The sequence below is a fragment of the Gopherus evgoodei genome, chromosome 3, assembly GCF_007399415.2.
Source record: "Gopherus evgoodei ecotype Sinaloan lineage chromosome 3, rGopEvg1_v1.p, whole genome shotgun sequence".
Classification (NCBI taxonomy): domain Eukaryota; kingdom Metazoa; phylum Chordata; order Testudines; family Testudinidae; genus Gopherus; species Gopherus evgoodei.
Genome location: NC_044324.1, coordinates 100,091,772 through 100,115,280, shown reverse-complemented (window position 1 = coordinate 100,115,280; position 23,509 = coordinate 100,091,772). Strand labels below are relative to the sequence as shown.

The 23,509-nt window shown below is 43.6% G+C and overlaps 1 protein-coding gene across 2 annotated transcripts in view; it reads right to left on the bottom strand.

Moving 5' to 3' along the window:
* Nucleotides 1-23,509, bottom strand: part of DCBLD1 (discoidin, CUB and LCCL domain containing 1) — a 75,948-nt gene that overhangs the window by 36,676 nt on the left and 15,763 nt on the right. For both annotated transcript variants that reach the window (XM_030556179.1, XM_030556180.1), the window contains exon 2: nt 4,847-5,059. In XM_030556179.1, coding sequence (XP_030412039.1) covers nt 4,847-5,059 — 213 coding nt within the window. The remainder of the gene's footprint in view (nt 1-4,846; nt 5,060-23,509) is intronic.

Here is a 23,509-nt window from a genome sequence, read left to right as displayed (position 1 = left end):
GACACTCACCTGGAATGTTGAGGGATCCAGGTTCAAGTCCCTACTGTGCCTAATGGAAGCTGGCGCTTAGAGTCACCCTTCTTTCACAAGAAGGCTTGAAGGTTATTTCACAAAATAAATAAAAATACCCCCAAGCAATCTGGGGGGAAGGGAGGAATGGAAGATTGAGTTAGGGGACAAAAGCTGGAAGCTGACAGACAAAATATTGAAATATGGCCACTAAAGTCATTTTCTATCAATCTTAAAAAAAAGAAATAGATTGTTACAATATGCAAACAAGTCCGTGTGACAATTATTTTAGTCTTCCCTGGACCAGTAGTCCACATAGTTGATCCTGTTTTTACATCAGCAGCTAACTACTAGAAGCATCAGTAGCTATTATTTAAAAGGTCATTTTTCTTTTATGAGGCTTTGATTCTGCAGAAAGCTTCATGCAGGCAATGCTTGTCGAGAGCCCCACTGAGTGAAGGGTCTGCTCTCAGAGTGTTCATTGCAAGAATGGGGCCTTATTCTTAAGTTCTTGATGTTTTAGTCCATCTCGCTCTGTGATTAAATGTGTCTTCGGCTTTAAAGCTGTGCCTCTGAGAAAAGGATATGTCCTGCTTCTCTGGAAGGTTGCATGTGCATGGCTATGTTAATATTTAAATGACTGGCTGACAAAGGTGAGCAGTTTTAGTGAAACTGAAGTCAGACTAGCTTTGCTATCAGAAGATTAATAAAATTAATTTTAAACCATTCTAGCAGCCACGTGCACAGCTGTCAGAGATTTTTGCCTTAGTGGTATCCATAGGGTTGGCTAAGGCGCCCCCAAGAGTGCTGTCTTCATGTGCTGGTATATTAGGTGCTGCCAACCCTATGCCTTCTCAGTTCCTTCTTGCCGGCAACTCTTGACAGGGGGCAGGAGAACGAGTAATGTAATGGACATCAGCAACACATCTCGAAGTACAACAGTTATGGAAAGGTAGGTAACCATTTTTTCTTCTTGGAGTGCTTGCTCATGTCAATTCCAGTCTAGGTGACTCACAAGCAGTATCCTCAGAGGTGGGCTCAGAGTTCACAGTCTAGCAGCTTGCAGCACTGCTCTACTGAACCCAGCATCGTCCTGGGCCTGCTGGGTAAGTGTGCAATGGGACATAAACGTGCGAATGGATGACCAGATAGCACCCAATGGTCCAAGGTCAGTTGCGACCAGGCCGACTGGTGTGCAGGCGGTTGAGGAAAGAGCAGGGGGGTGGATCCTGGGAAGTGACTGGGGCACCGTCCTCGGGCGCATCCTCAAAATGCCCACTTCTGGCTTCCTTGGCGTTTGGAAGAACCAGGCTAGGCAGAGGAACAGGAAGATGAAGGATGACACCATTTTAAATCCTGTGTCTCTGCCCTTCTTCCTGTAGGAGCTGGACTGAGGGACACCCCATGACCTTGACGGAGGTGGTGGGGGACGGAATGACTTTCTAGCCTGAGTCGGGAGTTTGGGGGTGGGGGGAGAGATGGGCCTGGAAGGGGTGTAGAGAGGGGTTGGGGCGTGGAGAGGGTTTGGGGCAGGCAGGCAGGGAGCAGGGGCGGTTGTATGGGTTAGGAGTTCTGGGCGTCTTGTCAGGGAGCAGGATGTGGTTGGATAGGCATGGGAGTCCCAGGGGTCTGGCTGTGGGCAGGGGTGTGGGTAAGGGTCAGGGCAGTTAGGGGACAGAAAGGGGGTAGGGTCCTGGGGGGAAGTCAGGGGACAAGGAGCAGGGAGGCTTAGATAGGGGGTGGGATCCTGGGGGGCAGTTAGGGGCAGGGGTCCCAGGAGGGGCTAGTCAGGGGACAAGGAGCGGGAGGGTTGGGGGTTCTGAGGGGGGCAGTCAGGGAATGGGAAGGGGGAGGGAGTGGATGGGGGCAAGGCTAGGGCATGGCTCCCTGGGTGCACACCCTAATGAAATGTGCTGCGCATGCCTATGCATGCCTCATAGGTGGAGACCTTGGCATCAGGGACCTGGGTCTTCTGACCAGGAATCGGGGCTGCAGTGCCAGTGTCTTAGGATGTGGTGATGAGGATCGACACTTGTGGTCCGGGGACCAGGTTTGCTCCACTGCTTTAGAGGGTAGTCCCATAACCGGCTTGCCCATAGATGATGGAGCCTTAGCTGGGACTGTCACCTGGCTTGGCTTCTGCGTTGCCAGCTGGCCTACTTGCTCTTTGGCCACTAGGCCTGCTTTGGGCACAGATGGCCCTACAAGGAGCTGGGACCCCTGCCGCTCTCAGGAGCCCACAGTGAGTCACTGGCTACATGCATCCGACAAAGTGGGTATTCACCCACGAAAGCTCATGCTCCAAAACATCTGTTAGTCTATAAGGTGCCACAGGATTCTTTGCTGCTTTTACAGATCCAGACTAACATGGCTATCCCTCTGATACTTGACAGCCAACAAGGCAGCACTTTTATGTAGAAATCCATGATTAAATTGAGTCTTCCCCACTAGCAATTTAAATCATGATCTCAAATTGATTTAAATCAAATCCACCCTGCTCAAGTATGAGTGAAATCTGCCAACTGTGCAGCTGGTTACTGAGAATGTAAATTAGAAAAAGGATGTGGGAACAGTTAAAGTTACTATATGGTAATTTATTTATGCATAATGCTCAACTCTTCTTGTCCATGGACTGAAAAAACTGTAAAACTGAGCCTCCTGAACACATGTTTTTGGCTGATGCCTAATTTTTAAAGGGGAGAGGGGAGGAGGGCAGAGGCACAGGAGGTTAGAACTTCATCCAGTATTTAAATCTTATTCTCCAACTCTAAAATATGTACATATTTTCCTCCCTTTTCTTATTAAAATCTTTTGATTATAAGTCAAGGCTATACCAAAGAAAAATTATTCAGAAATGCAATAATCAAATAGCTGGACGTATGTTACTGGTAACCAAGTTACAGGTGATTTTGTTTTAAAGTGTATTTTAGATTAAAAAAGGGGGAAATTAATCAGATTAATATTGTTAAAGAAGGGACAATATTTGAGTAAGGGAGTCTGGGGCTCTTATGTCAGGAACAGCTGAGAGCCAGACCCCATCCCCTTTACAGCTTCCTTTCACCTCATGTGGGATGAGCTGGGATGGCTGAGACATAGTTAGAGATTATGTGGAAATGATGAAGGAACGATGATGACCTGCCCTGTACAATTTGTTGCTGGGTTCTCCCAGATACTTTAAGTGAATAAAATTGCAGAAATAACCTGATCAACCCTTCCCACCATCACATCATAAACATTTTCACACAGTCTCATGATCAGCATATATGCAAGTGCTGGATATGAACATATCACTCGACACTTTGAGAAGACTTCCTATTTTAAAAACAACTACTCACCCATGAAGGGCAATAATTATCTTTATCTCCATTTGTGAGAAAGACCCTAATAACTCACTTGGTCTTATTGCACCATATGAATTATAGCTCTATCACACACATGAATGAAAGACAATCATCATTCTTTACTCTCAAGATACTTTGTGAATCTGTAACTTCAGAGATTCACACACTTTACTGAGACAAGCACCACGCTAGGGTCACCTTGAAAACCAGCAAACGTTCAAGTAGAATTTATGTAACTCTCCCCCTCCCTTCTACTCCAATGGTTTTCAACCTTTTTTCATTTGCAGACCCGAAAAAAAAATTTAAATGGAGGCGCAGACCCCTTTGGAAATCTTAAACATCGTCTGCAGGACCCCCCAAGGGTCCATGGATCACAGGCTGAAAACCACTGCTCTACTCCAACCCATCAGTGATTTCCAATGTTGCACGTACAGGTGAGGAAACAGTACAGATAATTCTTCAACCAACAATCCTTGTTTTATGTAAAATTTTTTCTAATAATAAGAGCTTATATGTGTAGTATCTGTTCATTCTAATTACACACACCTTCATCAGAATATAAAGCAGTGACTTTTGTTAGTGGTCACACTGACATGAAAGGTAATTTACCTCCTACAGGATGAATAGGTGGAAAGGTTCAACATCAACTACAGTTTTCAAAAGTTGATATGGGGGAGGCATGGGGTATCCCCAGAGAGGATCCTAGCTCTTCTGAATAAGCAGTTTTAACGTATCTATTTGGGATACATAACTTAACTTCTAGTCCAGTTATTTTACCTCAGTGAAAACTGGCCAAGCATTTGCCATTTCTGCTTTCACGAAAGTTTGGGTACTAAAGCTTATGAGTTAACAAAATCTATTGTTAATTAAGGTTTGTTCCAGTCCTAACTCCTTCTGTAGTCCAGTCTTTTGTTCCTAAGTCCACTGCCAACTGCAGGCTCCCCGGGCACCTTCTCCTAGCTTCAGGCTTTCCTTTACCACAATGCAATAAAAATGAATCCTACTTAGCCACAGGTAGGACAGCCTTTGAGACTTATTGCAGAGCGATCAGTTACAACTGGCATCTCACCTCTGTTTAGTGAAGTAGTGAAGCATTTCATTTTAATTGTATTGCTGCTATATACCACAAGGGTGTAGCAGAGACTGATCAGTTAGCATTTGCAATGCCTAACCCTTTATGCTTTCAATATAAAGTTCATAATTGTTAAATTTCACATATTTCGGGCTAAAACTGTCAGTGAACATGCTAGTACTTGCTGCACATTCACTTTGGCCAGGCAGTTGTATAGCATGTACAGAATGGTCGTATTTCTATGTTTCTTACAATATGTGAGACACCAACCACTTTACATGCTTGAGAACAGAATACTCTAGCACGCAGGAAGATTTTTCCGATAAGGAAACAAGGTAACAATTTCCATACTTTTCCTCTGATCATAATCAATTAAAACCCACAATCTTAACAATTTATGATCTTACCCATTTTTCATACATACCATGTATTGTTGAAGAGCTAAGGACGGTAAGGTAGTTAGATTCACATTTTTGGGATTCAATATCCAAGTCTCCAATTTTTAAGATCAGTCGTTTTCCCTGAGGTATTTGAATTTTCTTTTCACAAACTGTATAATTGGGGTAAGTCCCAGGATAGTTCTTGGATGCCAGAGTGCCACTGTCTTGATATACCACCATGTGCCCACATCCATCCCCTGTTTGCAGTGGAAGGGGTGAGGGAGAAAGGAAGTAAAAACAACATATATAAGGCATTATCATCAATAGTCACTCACTAGTTTCAAAAATAAAGCATTTTATTTTGTATTACTCCTCCTCAGCTCAGTCATCATTATACAGAAGTCCTTGTAAATTTAAAATCGATGGAGTCACAGCATCTTTCTTTTAAAACAAGAAGGGGGCATGGGGGAGAATGTGGTTGCTGTGTATCAAGATACCAAGATCTGTAGAAACTACTGTTTGAAGTTTGAAGGAATCACATACAGATGAATTTATTCTAATGTTCTATTTTAGGGCCAAATCCTGCTGAGAATGCGAGCACAAAATGTAGTACATAGTATTGCTAGGGGAGAAGGAAGTTGGACCATATGTGAAAGCAGAGAGAATTCAACCTCACACTACGTCACCACTATTATAGTCAAGTTTATTCTCTTCCCCTCTTATCCAATTGCACACAGAAAACAGACACTGAGTGGGCAATGGAGCAAAAGCACTACAGGATGGTTTAGAGCCACTGATGGTGCACAACTGTCAGTTACAGCATTAGGTATGACAACTAGAAAGTTCAAATGAAAACTCTAGCCACCTCTGTTAGAATGGGCGGGACAGAGATTGAGTAGAGAAAGCATTAGTTGAGAGAAAGGAAGCATCGGTATAGAAAAGAGACTCAGATTACTAAAGAAGCAATACACAGTGGGACTAAGAGTAAGCGTACCAGTAGTCTGAAGTTTATATTTTTAAGCAAACACATGCCTCTGGGTTTCACAGTAAATTCAATGGAACTTCTTGAGCAAGTAAAGTTACTCACATGCCTAAGTGCTTGCAGGGTCAGGTCCTCACATTTTAAGCTCTTGGGGGCATAGATAGTCTTTACCTTTGTATCTAGTACAGTATTTTGCACATTATCAGTGCTAAAATAATGACTACTACTACCACTGTTAACAAACAAACAATAATTATTTGGAATGGCTGGAGAGTCTCACACTGTAATTATCCAGAAGTTTACATTGGGTTACTTTGGTCAAAGTCATTCCCCTTCATTTTAAATTACTAGAGAAAAATACTTAACTCATTTGGGTGAAATGGCAAATAAAAATGAAGCGCTGGTGAAGGTGTGATATGTTGGCAACAAAAAAGGTGATATAATTTGCAAAGACAAGATCCAACCTGTCAAACTTTAATACAATGCTGTATAATTACAGTGCCATCATTCAGTGCATCACACACACACACTTTTCACAGAAAGCAGCACTTATTTTAAAGTTTTATCATCGTTACTAGCTTGTGTTGTTTGGAAAAAGGTGAACAGAAAACGAAAATTCAGATTGCTACCACCATACAACCAAATTCCATTAAAATGAGATTCCAATCCCTACTGTTCACACTATCGGAAAAAACATACACTAAAAAGTCCCTTTGTTAAAGTGGCTCTATTTACTTTTGATGTTACAGGCAAATGGTAAGGATAAACAACAATTGAGGTTTTTGAGCAGGTTGCTGCCGTTAGTGGTGCTACCTCTGACTAGCAATAATAAACATAGCTTTCACTCAGTTGCAACATCTGTTGGTAAGCACAGCTTTGTCTACAAGCAGAAGTTGCACTGATGTAGAATTTATTAGTACAATCGAAAACGCTATTTTGGAAGAGTACATTCACACTACGTCATGTATAACAGTCATACTACAATGCTTGTGTCCACACAGCAGCACAGTGTTACGGATAAAGGTGCGATGCACTGTGGGTAGATATCCCAGTGTCCTCCATTACAGTTACCAAGATATAGTTAAATATTGACTTGAACCTGGCTTCATGCACATAAATCCATTGGCAGAATCAGAGGATTGGTATGCAACTAGTCCTCACTGAGGTGTATTGCCTTTATCAGATCTGAAATAATTTGGTTTTAATTAGATTTGATCTTTTTAATTCATTTCATATGTGTGCAAAAAATAATCACTTAATGTTAACTCCATGTACTTCTATAGATCATGTGCTTAAGGTCATCTTAGTGTGCAATATACGTGCCAGTGCACCTAAAGAATGTCAATATACCCCAGCGCCAGGAATTGTCAAAATTCCATTGGTTTAGTTAGTGAAGATTTTAAGTTCGGACAGCTAAAAAGCTCCAGGATTCAGTTTCCCTTTTCTTTGTTTCTTTAAAAATAAAAAATAAAACAAAACAAACATTGAGGAAATTAAATGCAAAAAGTTGAACAAATACAACTTAATGTTGTGGAGCACAAATCACGAAAACTCAAGAAACATAAAAGGTCCCAATAACATCAAATTGCTGTTGGCTCAACTGGGTTACATTCTACCCTATATTATACTGGAGTAAATCAGAGGGCCTCTGTGGTGAAAAATGCTCAACGCGACCTGAGAGAAAGGAAAACCTACCACAGCAATGCAAGGTATTGGCAACTCCACTCTACCTTTGGATCTAGAACCAACAGAACTCAGAAAGCAAGGGCCAGAGGAACCATGGGGCTTCACCAATTCATTAAATCTCCTAGACAGTTTCTCTTGGCAGGACTTGTCAAGGTTACTGGACAAGCTGCACCTTTGACCTCTTTCTTGTGTATCTGAATCTACTCTTTCAGGTCTCTGGCTTCGTGGCTTGACCTATCCTGGGTGAAATTCCAGTTCTCTCTCTCTCACTGAGTGGGTTCTGGGCTACAGTTCCTGGTGTATCAATTGTGCTTATCTGCAAGTCTAATTGAGTTCAGTCCCCATGGTCCTTTCCTTTGGGAGTCTGGGACAAGTTGTTTAGATCATGCTCAGAGAGCTATCTTAAACTATTGTTTATTTTCACAGTAGGAACAAACATTTAGAGAAACAGGATTCTCCCCATGTCTATCTTACCTACATGGTTATCACACCCTGACAGTAACCTAAGCAGGCCTAATGTCTTTGGAGATGCTCATTGTTGGACGGTGAATAGGATAGCACCAAGCAGTCTCTCTGTCAGGTGCTTGTCTGGTGGGCTCTTGATCATGTTTTCAGGGTCTAACTGATCACCATATGTGGAGTTGGGAAACAATTTTCCCCCAGGTCAGACTGGCAGCAACCTTGGGTTTTTTTCCAGCTCTCTCTGTGGCGTGTGAGTGCAGGTAACTTGCCAAGATTAACTGGGTGTCTCTCACTTAATCATTTCTGTGCCACTGCAAGAGCCTCTGCCACTGGTGCACCTTGGTCCCGCCTATTGTCTGCCTGTAGCACATAATCTAGTCTCTCGTGGGCTGCAATACTTGGATTCAGTTGTGGTTGTTAGGTTTTACGTGCGGGTGCTCAGTGGTGTTTGTGGCCTGTGATGTACAGGAGGATAGACTAGATCAGTGGTCCTCAACCTTTTTGGCTGGCGGGCACCAGCCGAAGGACCACTGCGGTGGTGGAGTACTCACTGAAATGCCGCCGAATTTCAGCAGCATTTCAGCGTCGCCGCCTCTCGATGACGCCGCGGCATCATCGAGAGGCGTCATCGAGAGGCATCCCCGCTGAAATTCGAGGGTGACGCCTCTTGATGACGTCACTTGTCGGCGACAAGTGTTATCATCTAGAGTTGTCCCCGCCAAAATGCCGCTGAAATTCGGCGGCATTTTGGCGGGTGCTCTCCTGGGGGGCAGGACGTGGGTGCATTAGGATGCTCCCGCGGGCACCATGGCGCCCGCGGGCAACACGTTGGGGACCGCTGGACTAGATGATCTGGTGGTCTCCTTCGGGCCTTAAACTCTGACTCTACGACACCCCTGTGGGCACCCTGGTCTCAGGCTGGTTCTTTTGAACAACTACCTCCTCTTGTAGCCCTACTTTAAAAGTTGCCCTCTCCAAGTGAATTGCTCCTAGGGCACATGTTCCCACTTGTGCAGGAAGTTCCAATTTTCATCTCACCTGTCCCAGTGGGGGTGATTCTAGGTACAGTAAATGCTGTGTTATCTGACACTTTACCAATCAGAAAGCTATATAAACTGGAATTTCTGATCTTCATAGAAAGTCTGGTTTATAGTCCAGTTGGCGCGGGGTTGGCAGGCTCCCCGGAAGTGGCGACATGTCCCTGCTGCTCCTAGGTGGAGGAACAGGTTCTGGGAGGCAGTTTGGGTGCGAGAGGGAGCTCGGGGTAGACGATTGAGGCACTGGAGGGATTTCGGGGTGCAGGATGTGAGTGGCGCTCACTTCAGGCAGTTCCTCGCAAGCGGCGACATATCCCTGCTGCTCCTCTTAAGCAGCGACATATCCCTGCTGCTCCTAGGTGGAGTCGCAGCCAGGTGGCTCTGCATGCTGCCCCTGTCCCGAGCACTGGCTCCGCAGTTCCCACTGGCCAGGAGCTGCAGTCAATGAGAGCTGCGGGGGCAGCGCTTGTAGTTGGAGGCAGTGTGCAGAAATGCCCAGATGTGCCTCTGCCTAGGAGCAGCAGGGACATGTCGCCATTTGTGGGGAGCTAACTGAGGTGAGCGCCGTCTGGATCTAGCACCTCAAATTCCCTCTCATACCCCAACCCTGTGCCCCAAAACCCCTCCCGCACCCAAATTCCCACCCTCTTAGTTAACTGGAATTTTTGGCTCATGAGCACTCCCTCATTCTCCCAACATGCCAGTTAAAAAAGTTTTTATTGTAGTATTTTCTATTCCTATTTTGGGGGAAACATGCATAGCTGTATTGTCATTTATAAATTTTACATAGATCATTTCAAAAGCAATCACAGCAAGCTACAACTGAAAACTGATCATTTTCAAGACTCTGCCCCTACCACTTTTAAAATTGCACAGCATCCAAAGAGAATTAGGCCAGGATTACACTTGGAAGGCTTTGCCAGCATAGTTATACCCATATACTATACTAGCAAAGTGCTCCTAGCATGAAAGCAGCTAAACTGGCAAAGCTGTGCTTTTACTTGTATAGCTTATTCCAGCCCCTCCTGAGCAAACTAAATGACACTTGCAAAAGCCTCTGTTTTTCTGGTACAACTGTGTGTCCGCTAGGAGCTTTTGACAGCCAGCTGTCAGAGATCACACCCAGGACAGACATAGCTATACCAGCAAAAATATCTGTTGTGTAGACCTAGCCTTAGGCTGCCCTGTCAACCAGATCATAACAAGATCTCTTCCCCAGGTAGAACTTCATTTTCTGTATGCTCAGAGACCGGCTCAAAACCAAATTAGCAATAAAAAGTCTCCTTTGAGGTGAAGAATTAAAGGTTATTTTGTGACTCGCTGCTACTAGAATCTAGCTGGGGCAGTCAGGCAAATAATCAAGATGATGAAAGGTAAGTGCACATGACACTGGCTTTTCTGCACTTCTCCCTTCTGCCCATGCTCTCACTGTTCACCTCAGTGGTATATATGACAAAAGCATCTATGCCACGAACCGTTAAAGTAATAATTCAAAAGGTACAGTCACCCCAAGTCTGAATGTGGTTATATAGTGGCTTGTGCGCACGATTTGTTTTATTTTTTCAGCAACAATTCATACTGCTGGATTAGAAAAAATGCCATACTGAACTCTGCTGGAAAAAAATGCATTCTGGAGAGGCAATACCAGACAGAAAAAAACAAAACAAACCCAAGAGTAAATGGCAGAATGTCAGCTTTTACTCTGTTGTGGAAAAAAGCTTGTGGTAGTGGTGAAAATCTTGAAAATGTGACAAAGAGCACCTGGAATACTCAGAAACCAGAAGACAGAGAACCTAAAACTAGAGCTGGTAAAAAAAAATTGAGGTTTTTCTGCACAAAATTTACACAAAATCAACACAATTTTTGTATAAGTTTTCCACATAAAATATTGATCTTCAGTGGAAATATTTCTGCAAAACACCAAAATCTGCTTTGCCTCATTGGAGTTGCAGTTTGGGGTGTCTCGCTCACAATCTCCTCTGTAAGCCAGGCTCCCTGCTTGGACTGCATCTCCTATAGTGTTCATGATCTCCCTTCTTGGAGAGGAAATGCAACTCGTCATGGGAGACCCTGGCCCTACGGCATTATGGGAGATACCCATCTGGGAAGCCCATCCTATTGGAGGAGAATGGGGATATGATGCAACCAAACTACAACTCCCATGAAGCTCCACAGCAGCAAAATGTTTAAGCTTTCGGGTACTGAGGTTTTTTTTTTAATGAAAAGTTGAATTTTTTTTGTGGAAAGTAGATTTGACAGAATCTTGCATTCCCATGCTGCCAACTATTACAACCTGGCCCAATACTATTCTATGGTCACCGGTCTGTTGTGAGATGACTCAAGTCATTGGCTCCCATATACTTCCAAGCTATCTGGGTCTGGGAAGAGTCCAGACACTAGTTCTAGCTCTTCATCTGAGCCCTTCTTTGAGATATGGGGTGCCACTGCCATCTGCCCTTAACTCTAAAATCAGCATCCTAGACCACCTGAGCCTCCCAGTCACTTACTTGCTCCTCTGGAGCTCTACCTAGGCTGAGGACACTCTGGCTTTCTAGTTTAACTCCTTTATGGAAAACAAGGCGGGAAAGCAAGGTGCAGAGGCTTAGTGAAGCAATTTCTTTACCACAGAAACTTCATAAGTAAAACTATTTGTTATACGTCTTTGAAAATAACAAGAGTCCTGAGTCACAGTCTGAGCTCATTCCTTTCAGCGAGTTAAAGGTTTGTGTCAGTGTTTCAGGCACGGAAGAGTCCTTTTCTGTCTCTCTGGGGGCAGTGGGGAAGACCTATGAAACCCGGAAAAAATAAGTGGAAGGTAGGGTTCATGTAAAAAAAACACCATGATATTGGGCAGGTCTCAAACAAAGAGGAGAGGGGGCACCCACGAAAGCATTGGAAAAGCCTGTGGGCCACAACTGCCTAAAATCACCAGCCCGACTTCCCCTAAACGAGCCAAAAATCGCTTGTTTTGAGCAGACTAGTGATGATGGATTGTCTTTCTCAGAGTAGTGCCACTCTCTTAAGGACAGTCTCTGTCTCTTTGTCATGTGCTCCACTGGGGCCACGTCCACACTACAGAGTAAAATCGAAATTAATAAAATCGATTTTACAAAACAGATTTTATAAAATCGATTTTACACGTCCACACTAGGGCACATTACTTCGGTGATGTGCGTCCATGGTCCCAGGCTACCATCGATTTCCGGAGCGGTGCACTCTGGGTAGTTCAGTAAAAGAATGGGACCAATAACTTCGATTTCCATCCACACTAACCCTAAATCGATATAGTAATATCGATTTTAGGGTTACTCCTCTCGTTGAGCAGGAGTACAGAAATCGATTTTAAGACCCCTTAAAATCGATTTTAAGTGCCTTGTAGTGTGGACGGGTACAGCATTAAATCGATTTAACGCTGTAGTGTGGACCAGGCCTGAGACATTCCAACTTCATCCCTCAGTCATGCATGCCCCCATCCCCTGCATGCTGGGGTCAAAAAAGCATTATTCCATGGGGATGGGCTCATAGCTGAAAGCCATTCAAAACTGATGGCGCTAGACTGCTGTGTTGATGGCTTTTCAGGGATGGTCCTTCAATGAAGTGGAAAGCACCTCTCCTGGGCAGGGCTCTGTCTGAAATGCAGTGCAAAGTTATGGCCACACAATACAAAATGGAGTTCATAAATCGACAGAGACATATTCCACTCTGTCACACAAACTTCATACAATAGTGGAAAAAAATAATATAGCCAGAATTTGCTTCTCTTGAAGACCTTGTCTGCACATTAATCCTGGGAGACAAAATTCATGTTCCCCACAGATTTTTTTTTCCTCTGCATAAAATACATTTTGCTGGAGAGGCACTGCAATTATGCCTTTTGCCAGGGGCTGCTGTAGTGCCAGAACAGAGGGCAGCCAACTCACCAGCCAATAGAAGAGGAGAGGCTGCATTCCTCACAGCATCCTGCCCTCAATGTCAGATGAGGAGGCAGGGGACTGGGGCGAGGGAGAGAGACAGAGCTGGGCATATGAGGCTGCGGGGGGGGGGGTGTCACAGATTGAGGGGGGTCAGAAAGGCTAGTGGGGGGGGACGGACTGGGGTGGGCGCTGAATGGGAGCAAGTGTGCAGGGCCACATGAGGATGGGGGTAGGGGGTGCAGGGGTGCATGGGGATGTGGGGGAGGTAGCTGAGTGGGGGTGCAGGGACACATGGGGAGGGGTCAGATGTGCCTGACTGAATGGAAGAGGCTAAGGGTCAGCTAGGATCTGCACGGGGTGGGGGTGGGGGGTTCTAACTCCCTAACAATCCCTATCCCCACCCCAAAACCTGTCCTTCTCTTACCCACGGGCAACTCCATCCAAGTTCACTCCCAGGCTCCTTCCCAGCAATTACTTCCTCCTCCCTCAGCTCCTCCATTACCCCGACTGCCCCAAACCTTTGCCTTGCTTCTGAGGCATGCTGGAAACACATTTCCGTATTGTAGTTTAAATGAATTATTAGTCAAAGTTCTGCTGTAATATGCCCAGTAAGCAAACTATTTGTCAAAAACATTTCCTGGATCTTTTTTTTTTTGTTTGCATTGTTACAGACATACTTGTTGACAGGTATTTTGAAATAAATTACCCAAATAATTGAAGCTGGTGTGATTATATTGGGTTATTTTATAAACTATACAGAATTTTAAAATATTGTGCGCAGAATTTTTTATTTTTTGGTGCAGAATTCCCCCAGGAGTAGCACATGCAAAATAAATATATCCACCTCAGCAATTGCCAGCAACAGAGCAACTGCACCCATGAAAACATCTGCATAAGCACTAGGGAGTTGGGATGAGATCACACATTTACAAAAAGGCAGCGTTTGGAAAACTCAAACAGTTGGTGCTGGACCTTCAGCTGGTGCAAACTCACCTACCTCCACTGGACTTTGATGGAATGCCATTTACACCCGCTGAAGATCTGGCCCAGGGAATCCAATAAGTGTATACATTTGTAATGCATGATCTGCCCAATGACAGGCAACTTTTAGGAATCCAGCTCTACAGTCTCCATGGTAGCGTGGCTCCAACCTCCTTCACAAAATCTTGTGGAGATCACAGACAAAAGCTGAGAGTTTCACTGCTGATCTTAATTATTTTTATTAAAAATGTTCCTAACTAAAACATGGGAATTAAGGCAAGTATAATATAATTAGAGAGAGCATCAGGTAAGTGATTAATGACCTCTAACTCAGTACAGTTTCATAGATCCTCTTTTAAAAGGGGAAGCCTTTGCTTTGCAACATGCTGTGAAAGGAAAAATAAATTGCTTGTAATGTATTTTCTTTGAACTGTACCCACACATATTTGGCTGTATTAGGTTCTCAGGAAACATTTTAACTCACATGCTCCAACAGCTCCTCACAGCAATCACTTAGCTGCCAAAGCAAAGGACAGGCAGCAGCTTGGTGGAGGAGAAACAAAGGATCATTGTAGTGTATTGTTTTGTCAGACCAAACTGTTTACTTACTGATATCAAAAGGAAGAAATAGGAACAGGAGGTCAAACAAACTAGAAGGTACTTTTCCCCTTTTCTAAGACGTTATTTACTGTAACCTCCCTCTTTGAGTAGTAAGGAAAAAGCAGCAAATGATCCTAAATTAGTTCCACAGCAGAAGCACAATAAATCACCAATTTTTACCAAGAGTCTAGCTGAAATAGTCTTTCAAACCAGTCTGAAGCTTATTTAAATAGACCCAATGTAGCACCATGATATTCACATTTTAGGTATCTGTTACAGGCCTAGCTTTCCTTTCCATTCCATCCCACAAAAAGAGCTCAGTAAATGCCCCAATTAGAACAACCCCTGATGGGCCATATATGAAGTCATCAAGGTAAACTTGGCCATCACTACCAAGTAGCTAAGAAAGATAGTCTACCACTTTTAAGCTCCCCTTTTAGTAAAATAAAGACATGCTCTGTATTCGCAAGATTCCCTTGATGCTCTCCATGGATTATTTTAAAATTAAACAGTTTAAAAAATTATCATCTCTATACCCATACACACAAAAGTTTCACTTCCGCCACAATGACCTAAACAACATTGATTTTGTCAGCTTGCCATGGACATCTGCAGAGCCTCCACCATCCAAAAATCGCCTCTCCTGTGAAAAAGCCCTGGGATAGAGGTAAAAACTACAGTGATAAAGCTTTCATTTACTCAGATTTTCCCCTTCTAAAACTTTAAAAAAGCATAATTTTTTTAAGGATTAAATTATCCCACTTATAAGAAATTACATTTCTTTAAAGTGGAAAGGGTGTGGAGAACAGGGGATTAACTTTACACCTGGTGTTCAGATTTTCAGTTTTAAAAAGCTTTACAATTCATCTTATTTACACTAACTCATATTCAAATCTGTAGTCCTAACATTATAACCCATGGGATTTTGTACCCACAACAGATCTGGAGTGAATGACCCTTAGTCAAAAGCTATATGGACAGGAAGTGTCACTTCCACATACACATGCTAAGGACATTCGCTATTTGCAGGCATCCTCCTGCCCACTTAGAAAAGGGAGAATGCCATCAGTGGCACTGTCTCCAGCTGACCAGCTTCATTTATGTATGGAAATCAAGAAGTGAAACAATTCAGTTCACAGCAGAAGCCTGGCAGCTAGAGAAATGTCAGCCAGCAGAGCCAGGAGCTGTCTATGCAGACAGCTTTTGCCCCTGTGAATCATTCCCCAGGGAGTGAGAGTCCTCACTCTAATCCTCAGCATGCTATAAGGGACAACTTATAAAAGACACTGGGAGGGGGCACCTCCAAGTTTCCCTGCTCTTCTTCCAGGGGATGCTCAGAAGTCTGCCTTTGCTCTTCGAAGTCACCATCTAGGGCTAGGCCAACATCCTCTATACAAGAAAAACACTAAGGGAAAAGTGGTTTTTTTATTCATTGTTCCCAGGGCTAATAGTTACAGACAAATTATTATTAGAAAGATGCCACTTTCAACACTGGTATTTGTCCTATACATACTGCAGTCATGAGCTTGTGAGACAAAACTTCTGTCTGACATGAAGTGGACTCTCTTTTAAAATTACTACAACAGAAGCAATTTCATTTTATTACAAAATTATTATTTTCCTGCTGGGAAAGCAGCTTTTATTAGCACTTTGATTTTACAAATACAACATAAACCTTGTTGTTATAACATAAATCAGACAGTTACAATGATTAAGACAAGGTCTTATCTGGTACTTCAGTCATATAGGCAACAACCTTATAACAAAAGGTGAATACATACCATTTTAAGTTAGTTGTGACAACAGAGAACACATTCCCTTTGTCAAAGGGAGTTACACAATCCCCGATGCAAGATTCCCAAAGACATGCCTCACCAACTGACTCAGGATAAAACTAATGGAATCATGACATAAGCAATAGCTGCCATTAGCCACTCCAGACACAAATTCCTGTTTCTCCTTTCCCTGGGTCACTGTATCTTGCAGTCAGTCCTTTCCAGGCGAATTACAGTCATCCTTCCACAGTAATAAATGCTTCCCTGCATACTGCAGTTTAAATGGAAAGCTGAATGGTTCAAATGCAAAGATAGTCAAAGCTGTAAAGCAGGTTTCTGAATTGGAGCACTGTGGACAAACTGGAAACACCCTTCTTCAGTATTTGTACGATAGTTTACGTGGCACCCATTGTTGTGGGATCTTAAAAGAATGAGACATTGCTTATTATGGCTATCATGGCTACGTCTGGGAGCTACTGGATGTTGCAGACATTTTTAATTTAAAAAAATTCAAGTAGAGCATCAAAAACTACTCCTACAGCATCAAAATCAACATTATAGTGCTTCATATGAAATGCACATTTCTTAAAGCTTTCACTTTCTCACCCTTTTCTGTTCTGATAGGAGATAGTATGAGAAATTTGAAGCCAAAAGGAATTTGCAAATGCTGTGAAAGGGGTAACAAATAGAACGGAAAGTTTCATGCAACCTTCTCTGTGGTATTGCTACTGTGATTCCATGGATTTCTTTATTTCTTCTGAATTTATTGGCCATCAATATTACCAACTGACCTCTTGTTTTCGTGTTACGGAACACGGCATATAGGAAAGTCTGAGCAGTTCTCTTTTTACTCTTCTTGAGTTTGGATACACCTCAGTTAAGTCATAATCCTTTATTTTATTTTTATAAGAAAAAACATAGGGACTTAATCTTCAGAAGTCACCAGGGTCTGATTTTCACAGTGTGGGTGCTCAGCACTTTCTGAAAATCTGGGTCCTTTAAAGTATCTTAAATTTTGTAACCAAAAACTTGTTCCACCCAAAATTACTGGTCACCTTTGAAAAATTAAGTAAGAGATCTTTAAAGACAGAAGGGGCCATTATCATCATCTAGCCTCACCTCCTGCAAAACAGGCCATGAAACCTCACTCAGTGATTTCTGCATCAAGCTTCTAACATCTGGCTGGAGCTATAGCAGCGGTCTCTAACCTTTTTAAGTAGAAGATCACTTTCTGAATTTAAGTGCAATGCAGGATCTACCCTGCCCCTTCCCCAAGGTCCTGCCCCACTCACTCTATCCCCCTCCACCGCTCACCCTCCCTTATTCTCATTCACTTTCACCATGCTGGGGGTCGGGTGTTGGGGTGCGGGTTCTGGACTGGGGCTGAGGGGTTCAGAGAGTGGGAGGAGGCTCTGGGCTGAGCCTGGGGCAAGGTGTTAGGGTGCAGAAGGTGATGAGGCATGCAAGCTTTGGTAGGGGATTCAGGACTGGGATGCAAAAGGGGGTTCGGTGCTGGCTCCAAGGGGGGGGGCGCTCAGAGATGGGGCAGGGGATTGGAGTGCACTACAATCGACTGGAAGAGGTTCCGCGATTGGCCGGCCGATCGCGATCTACCAATTGGTGACCACTGAACTATAGTGTACCTTTTAGAAAAATATCCAGCCTGGTTTTAAAGACTTCACGTGACAGAAAATCCACCTTGTGCCTAGGGTTAATTACCCACACCACTGAAACACTTGTACTTTATTTCTAGTGTGAATTTGTCTCCCACAATGCTGCCTGGAAATTCAAGTCAAATATCCTGGTGGGAAAAAAATTCCAAAATCAGCACACCCATCCACACGCTCATCCTCCCCTTTTTAAGATGACACATGAAAGTTGATCAGAAGTCTGAGCAGCAAGAAAGTCTTTGTAAGATAGGCACCCATAATGGGAGAAGGAAAACAAGAAAATGGCCAGAGGAAGCAAAGAGGGCAAATCAGAACCTGGAAGCATAACAAACTTTAATAAACACAGGGTAAGTAAGGTCCTATGGAAAGGAAACCTAAGGGATAAAGGAGTTCAGGAGAGCTGACAGTTTCTCAAAGTGACAATACTAAAGGCACAATGGCAAACCATCCTGATGCAAAGGAAAGATAGCCAAAAGGCCAACATGGCTGCATCCACAGCTCTTTAATGACCTGAAAATCAAAAAGGAATCCAACAAAAAGTTGAAACATGGACAGTTTGCTAAGGATGAATACAACGGTGCAAGCATACAGAGACAAAATCAGAAAGGTTAAGGCACAAAATGAGTTACACTTGACAAGGGACATGAAGGGCAATAGGAAGAGATGCTGTAAATACATTAGGAGCAAGAGAAAGGTGAAGGAAAGTGCAGCAGGGAAGGAGAGCTAATAATTGATGACAGGTGTTGAAAGCCTATTTTGTTTCAGTCTTCATTAAAAATGGTAATTGCAACCAGATGCTTAAACAAAATTAACAACAAGGGGGAACGAACACAATCTAGAATACAGAAAAAACAGGTTAAAGAATATTCAGGTAAATTAGATGTATTCAAGTCAGCAGAGCCTGATGAAATTCACCCAAGGGTACTCAAGGAAATAGGTGAAGCAAATCTTGAAACAGTTAGCAATTATCTTTGAGAATTCATGAAGGACAGGTGATGTCCCAGAGGACTGGAGAAGGGCAAACGTAGCACCTATCTTTAAAAAGGAGAATAAATAGTTCCTGGGGAATTATAGACAAGTCAGCGTAACTTCGATACCTTGAAAGATACTGTAACAAATGTTTAAACAATCAATCAATAAGCACCTAGAAGATAAACATAATAATTAATAGACAACATGGCTTTGTCAAGAACAAATCATGCCAGATCAACAGATCTTGCCTAGTTTTCTTCTTTGACAGGGTTACTGGCATAGTGGACAGGAGGAGGCAGTAGATGTAACATATCTTGATTTTAGTAATGCTTTTGACACCAACCCATCTGACATTCTCATAAGCAAACTAGGGAAACACAGTCTAGATCAGATCACTATAAGATGGATGCAGAACTGGTTGAAAGCCCATACTCAATTATCAGTGGTTTGCTGCCAAACTGGGAGGACACATGCAATGGGGTCCTGCTGGGACCTGTCCTGGTTCTGGTACTATTCAACACATAGTCATTAATAACCTGGATAACAGAGTGGACATTATGCTTATAAAAATCTGAAAATTACACAATGCTGGGAAAGAGTTGCAAGTCCTTTTGAGGACAGGATTAGAATTCAGAAGGATCTTGACAAATTGGAGAACTGGTCTGAATTCAACAAGATAAAATTCAATAAAAGGTAAGTGAAGAACTTTGCACTTAGGAAGGGGAAAAAAAAAAATCACCAAAACTACAAAATGGAGCATAACTGGCTGGGTAGTAATACTGCTAAAAAAGAGCTGGCGATCATTGTGGATCACAAATTGAATATGAGCCAATAATGGGATGCAGTTGCAAAAAAGGCTAATAAAATTCTGGGGTGTATTAATAGGAGTGTTCTAAGTAAGGGCTAATTTAGACTAGACATGCTACAGTCGCTCAGCTGCACTGATGCTCCTGCGCTGCTGTAATGCGTCTAGTGAAGATGCTCTACGCCAACGGGAGACAGCGCTCCCACTTGCACTAATAATTCCACCTCCATGATAGGTGGTACCCTACGTTGGTAGGAGACCCTCTACCGCTGAGGTAGCACGGTTTACACTGGCACTCAGCTCAGGGTAACTTACACCGCTGGGGGGTGTTACCTAGCAGCTCTGTGTTCTTGGGAAACCAGGGCACAGTACCCAGCTTGACTCACGAAAGACCTTCCCGCCCCCCTGCCTCTGCTTGAACCAAAACCTACCAGAAGAAAGAGACTTACAAAAAGCAATGAAAAGGCGGAATAAGGATGACAGGATTAAGGAAACTCCCCTAGCCTCATTTACATTGAAGATAGAACAAGAAGGCATCTCCATTAACATACAGAATGGAGAACAAGAGATTCCAAGGCAAGAACCTGCATGGAACTCTGGGACCAGAAAAGCAGGGAAGCACTGCATGATAGGGGAAATCTCTGCTCCAGATGTTAATGAACCCACGCCTGCACACACCCAGCTCAGTAGTTATCAGATGAATTCTAGAAATAAATCCTTTATTGGTATCCGAAATAGTGAAGCTCTCTAATTGCATTGTGAGCTCCCTCCAAGGAACACTGCCCAAAGCCAGGAATGATCAGCTCCCATGGTCTAGCCCAGTGGTTCCCAAACTTGTTCTGCCGCTTGTGCAGGGAAAGCCCCCTGCGAGCCGGGCCGGTTTGTTCACCTACCGCGTCCGCAGGTTCAGCTGATCGGAGCTCCCAGTCGCCGTGGTTCGCTGCGCCGAACTGCAGCCACTGGAGCCGCGATCGGCCGAACCCGCAGACGCGGCAGGTAAACAAACCAGCCCGGCCCACTGGGGACATTCCCTGCACAAATGGTGGAACAAGTTTGGGAACCACTGGTCTAGCCTGAACAAAACAACTTTGGTATACTCTCGTTTACTCATAAACAAATCTAGTGCTCTCCTTTGAACCATTGTTGTTTCTCTACAAAAACCCCTGTCCATGCTCAAGTAAATGTTCTGATGCCTGGATCCTAAATCTGTATCAGTTCCATTGGAACTTCATCTTCTCTTGTCTGATCATGCTGGGGGCTCTGCCTGTATCCAGCACTCCAGACCTTCAGCTTCCATCACCACCTGGGACCCCCAATTGATTCAAGCTTCATAGAGCGGTGAGAAAATCAATCAATATCTTTCTCTCGTTTTTTGGTTCTCTCATTCGCTCTCCAGCAACACTCCTTGTACCCGAGCTAAAAGATCCCTGTAGCGCCCAAAAATCTTGTGTGGTTTGCTCATCAAGTGGGTTATTACCAGAACAATTGTAATGTGAAAGTGGGGATAGGGACATGCTGAACCTGGGACATATGAGGGTGACAGCTTGAACGTGCTGCCTGACCTAGCCTGAGTCCAGGGACATATAAGGAGGTCAGCTTGGGAGTGCGGATTAAACCGGTCCTCTCAGATGCGCTCTGTTAATGTGTGTGTGTTCATCTGATTCTGGGGCTGGAAGAACCTAGCCCTGGGGAACCTAGGTCCTGCAGGATAGTTCCATTGGGAGGGCACTTGCAGCAGGGAGAAGTAGAGCTCGGTATGAGAACACAAGTGACACAAGCAGTACATTGATAGAAGTACAGAACCCGCCCCCCCAGAAGAGGAACCCTAATACATTGCATAGCCCAAAGTAATGGGCAAAGCTGGTAACGGGGTGGGGGGGGGGCTTATTCACACACTTGAGCAATGTAAGTTATACAGAAGTAAGTTGGAGTGTAGACCTGGCCTAAGACTCAGGAGGTAATTGTCCCACTCTACTCAACTGGAGTACAGTGTCCAATTTTGGGTGCCACACTTGGAGAAAGATATGGACAAATTGGAGAGAATCCAGTGAAGAACAACAAAAATGATAAAAGATTTTAAAAGCATGTCCTACGATGAAAGGTTAAAATACTGGGTATGTTTAGTCTTGAGAAAAAAAGACGACCAAGGGCAGACCTGATAGACTTCAAACGCACCAAGGGCTGTTATAAAGAAGACAGTGATCAGTTTTTCCCCACATCTACCAAAAGTAGGACAAGTAGTAATGGGCTGAATTTGCAGCAAAGAAGGAGATTTAGAAAGTTTTTCCTTATAGTTAATTAGATATTAGGATAGTGTTGCGTGTCTGGATGCTCTGCAAGGACGAGGCCCACACACACAGGTGAATTAATTGTCTTTAATGAAGGTTAAGTGACACACCCACAACGGGAACTCCACGCGTTGCTGCCACTGGCTTGGGGAGTCCAACATCCAAACAGCTCGGTCAGGTGCGAAGTTCAACGCGCAAGCTCTAACCCTTAGCAATTATAGCATCATGCTAATAGCATGCAAAGCAGCCTTTACATATGCAATGGGGGACTTTCCATCAGCAATGGCCACCTCCCCTGGCCTCGGGCCAGGGACTTTCTGCAGTTCCCCAAAACACCGGGGCTTCCCACACAGGGCTGTTCTAACCGGTTAGAAGCAGCAGCTGCTAGCAACTTCTGTCCGCTAATAACCTGTCCTTGAGAAAGCGCAGGCCCTAGCTTAAACCGTAACAATGTCTTTCGGGGTCCCCTACAGATAGTTAAGCATTGGAACAGGCTTTCAGGGAAGGCTTGGAATCTCCATCACTGCAGGTTTTTGAGAACAAGTTCGACAAACACTGGCCAGGGATGGTCTGGGTATACTTGGTCCTGCTTTAGGACAGAGGGGGCTGGACTAGATGACCTCTTCAAGCTCCTTCTAGCCCTTCTTTTTTTGATCCTATGATAATCCACCAGGTGTGTGTCTTATTTTAAAAGATTCTCGAGACTGGCATGGCTTTTCAATAAATCCACTGTCTGCAAATCCATTTTCATTACAGGATATATAAAAGACAGAGTAAGGTTTTAAAAAGTAGTTTAATTTTAGCATATTATCAACCAACAAACTTCAGATTTATTTTAAATTGCTTTGCTGATATAGTACATGTACCAAACTTCTTTCTAACGGAAGTACTGTTTTAAGGAATAAACCCCAGCGGGTGTTGGGGCAGAGGTTTGTGAAATAGCAAGAACTGAAAAGGGGGGATTTTTTTCAAGTTTTAAAATAGAAATGTATTTTCTTCAACGCCTTTAGAAGCTTTAGATGGCTGTATACTCCAATATCATGAAGGCAGCTCAGCCCAGCATCTAGTCATTTATACCAATTTATTAGATAGATAGGCACAGGAGCAGTGCCTTATTGTGTTAGGACTTTATTGCTGTGTGTGCACATGCGCGCATTCACTGAGCTGCTCCATCATCTTCAACATCTTGCTCGGGCATAGATATTCCTCTGCCCTTACCCACTATGACAGACATTGAGACTTCATTTCTATCTATCTTACTTCAGAGGCAGTACCATAAATGCAGTATCCGCAGAATCTCTCAAATTATTTTAACGGATACGAGTGTAATTTTCTCCATATCCTACAGAATCAACTATTGTGATCTTGCTTGCACAGATATAAACCAAGAATAAGACTATGTGTAACTCCATTTACCTCAACAAAGTAGAACTGGTGTGAGACCAGAATCAGGCCCAATATCCTGAAGGGAGTATCTTCAAGTAGTTTCAAACTGAAGTTGTACATCTCTCAATTCTGTGTGTAGCTGACCATGC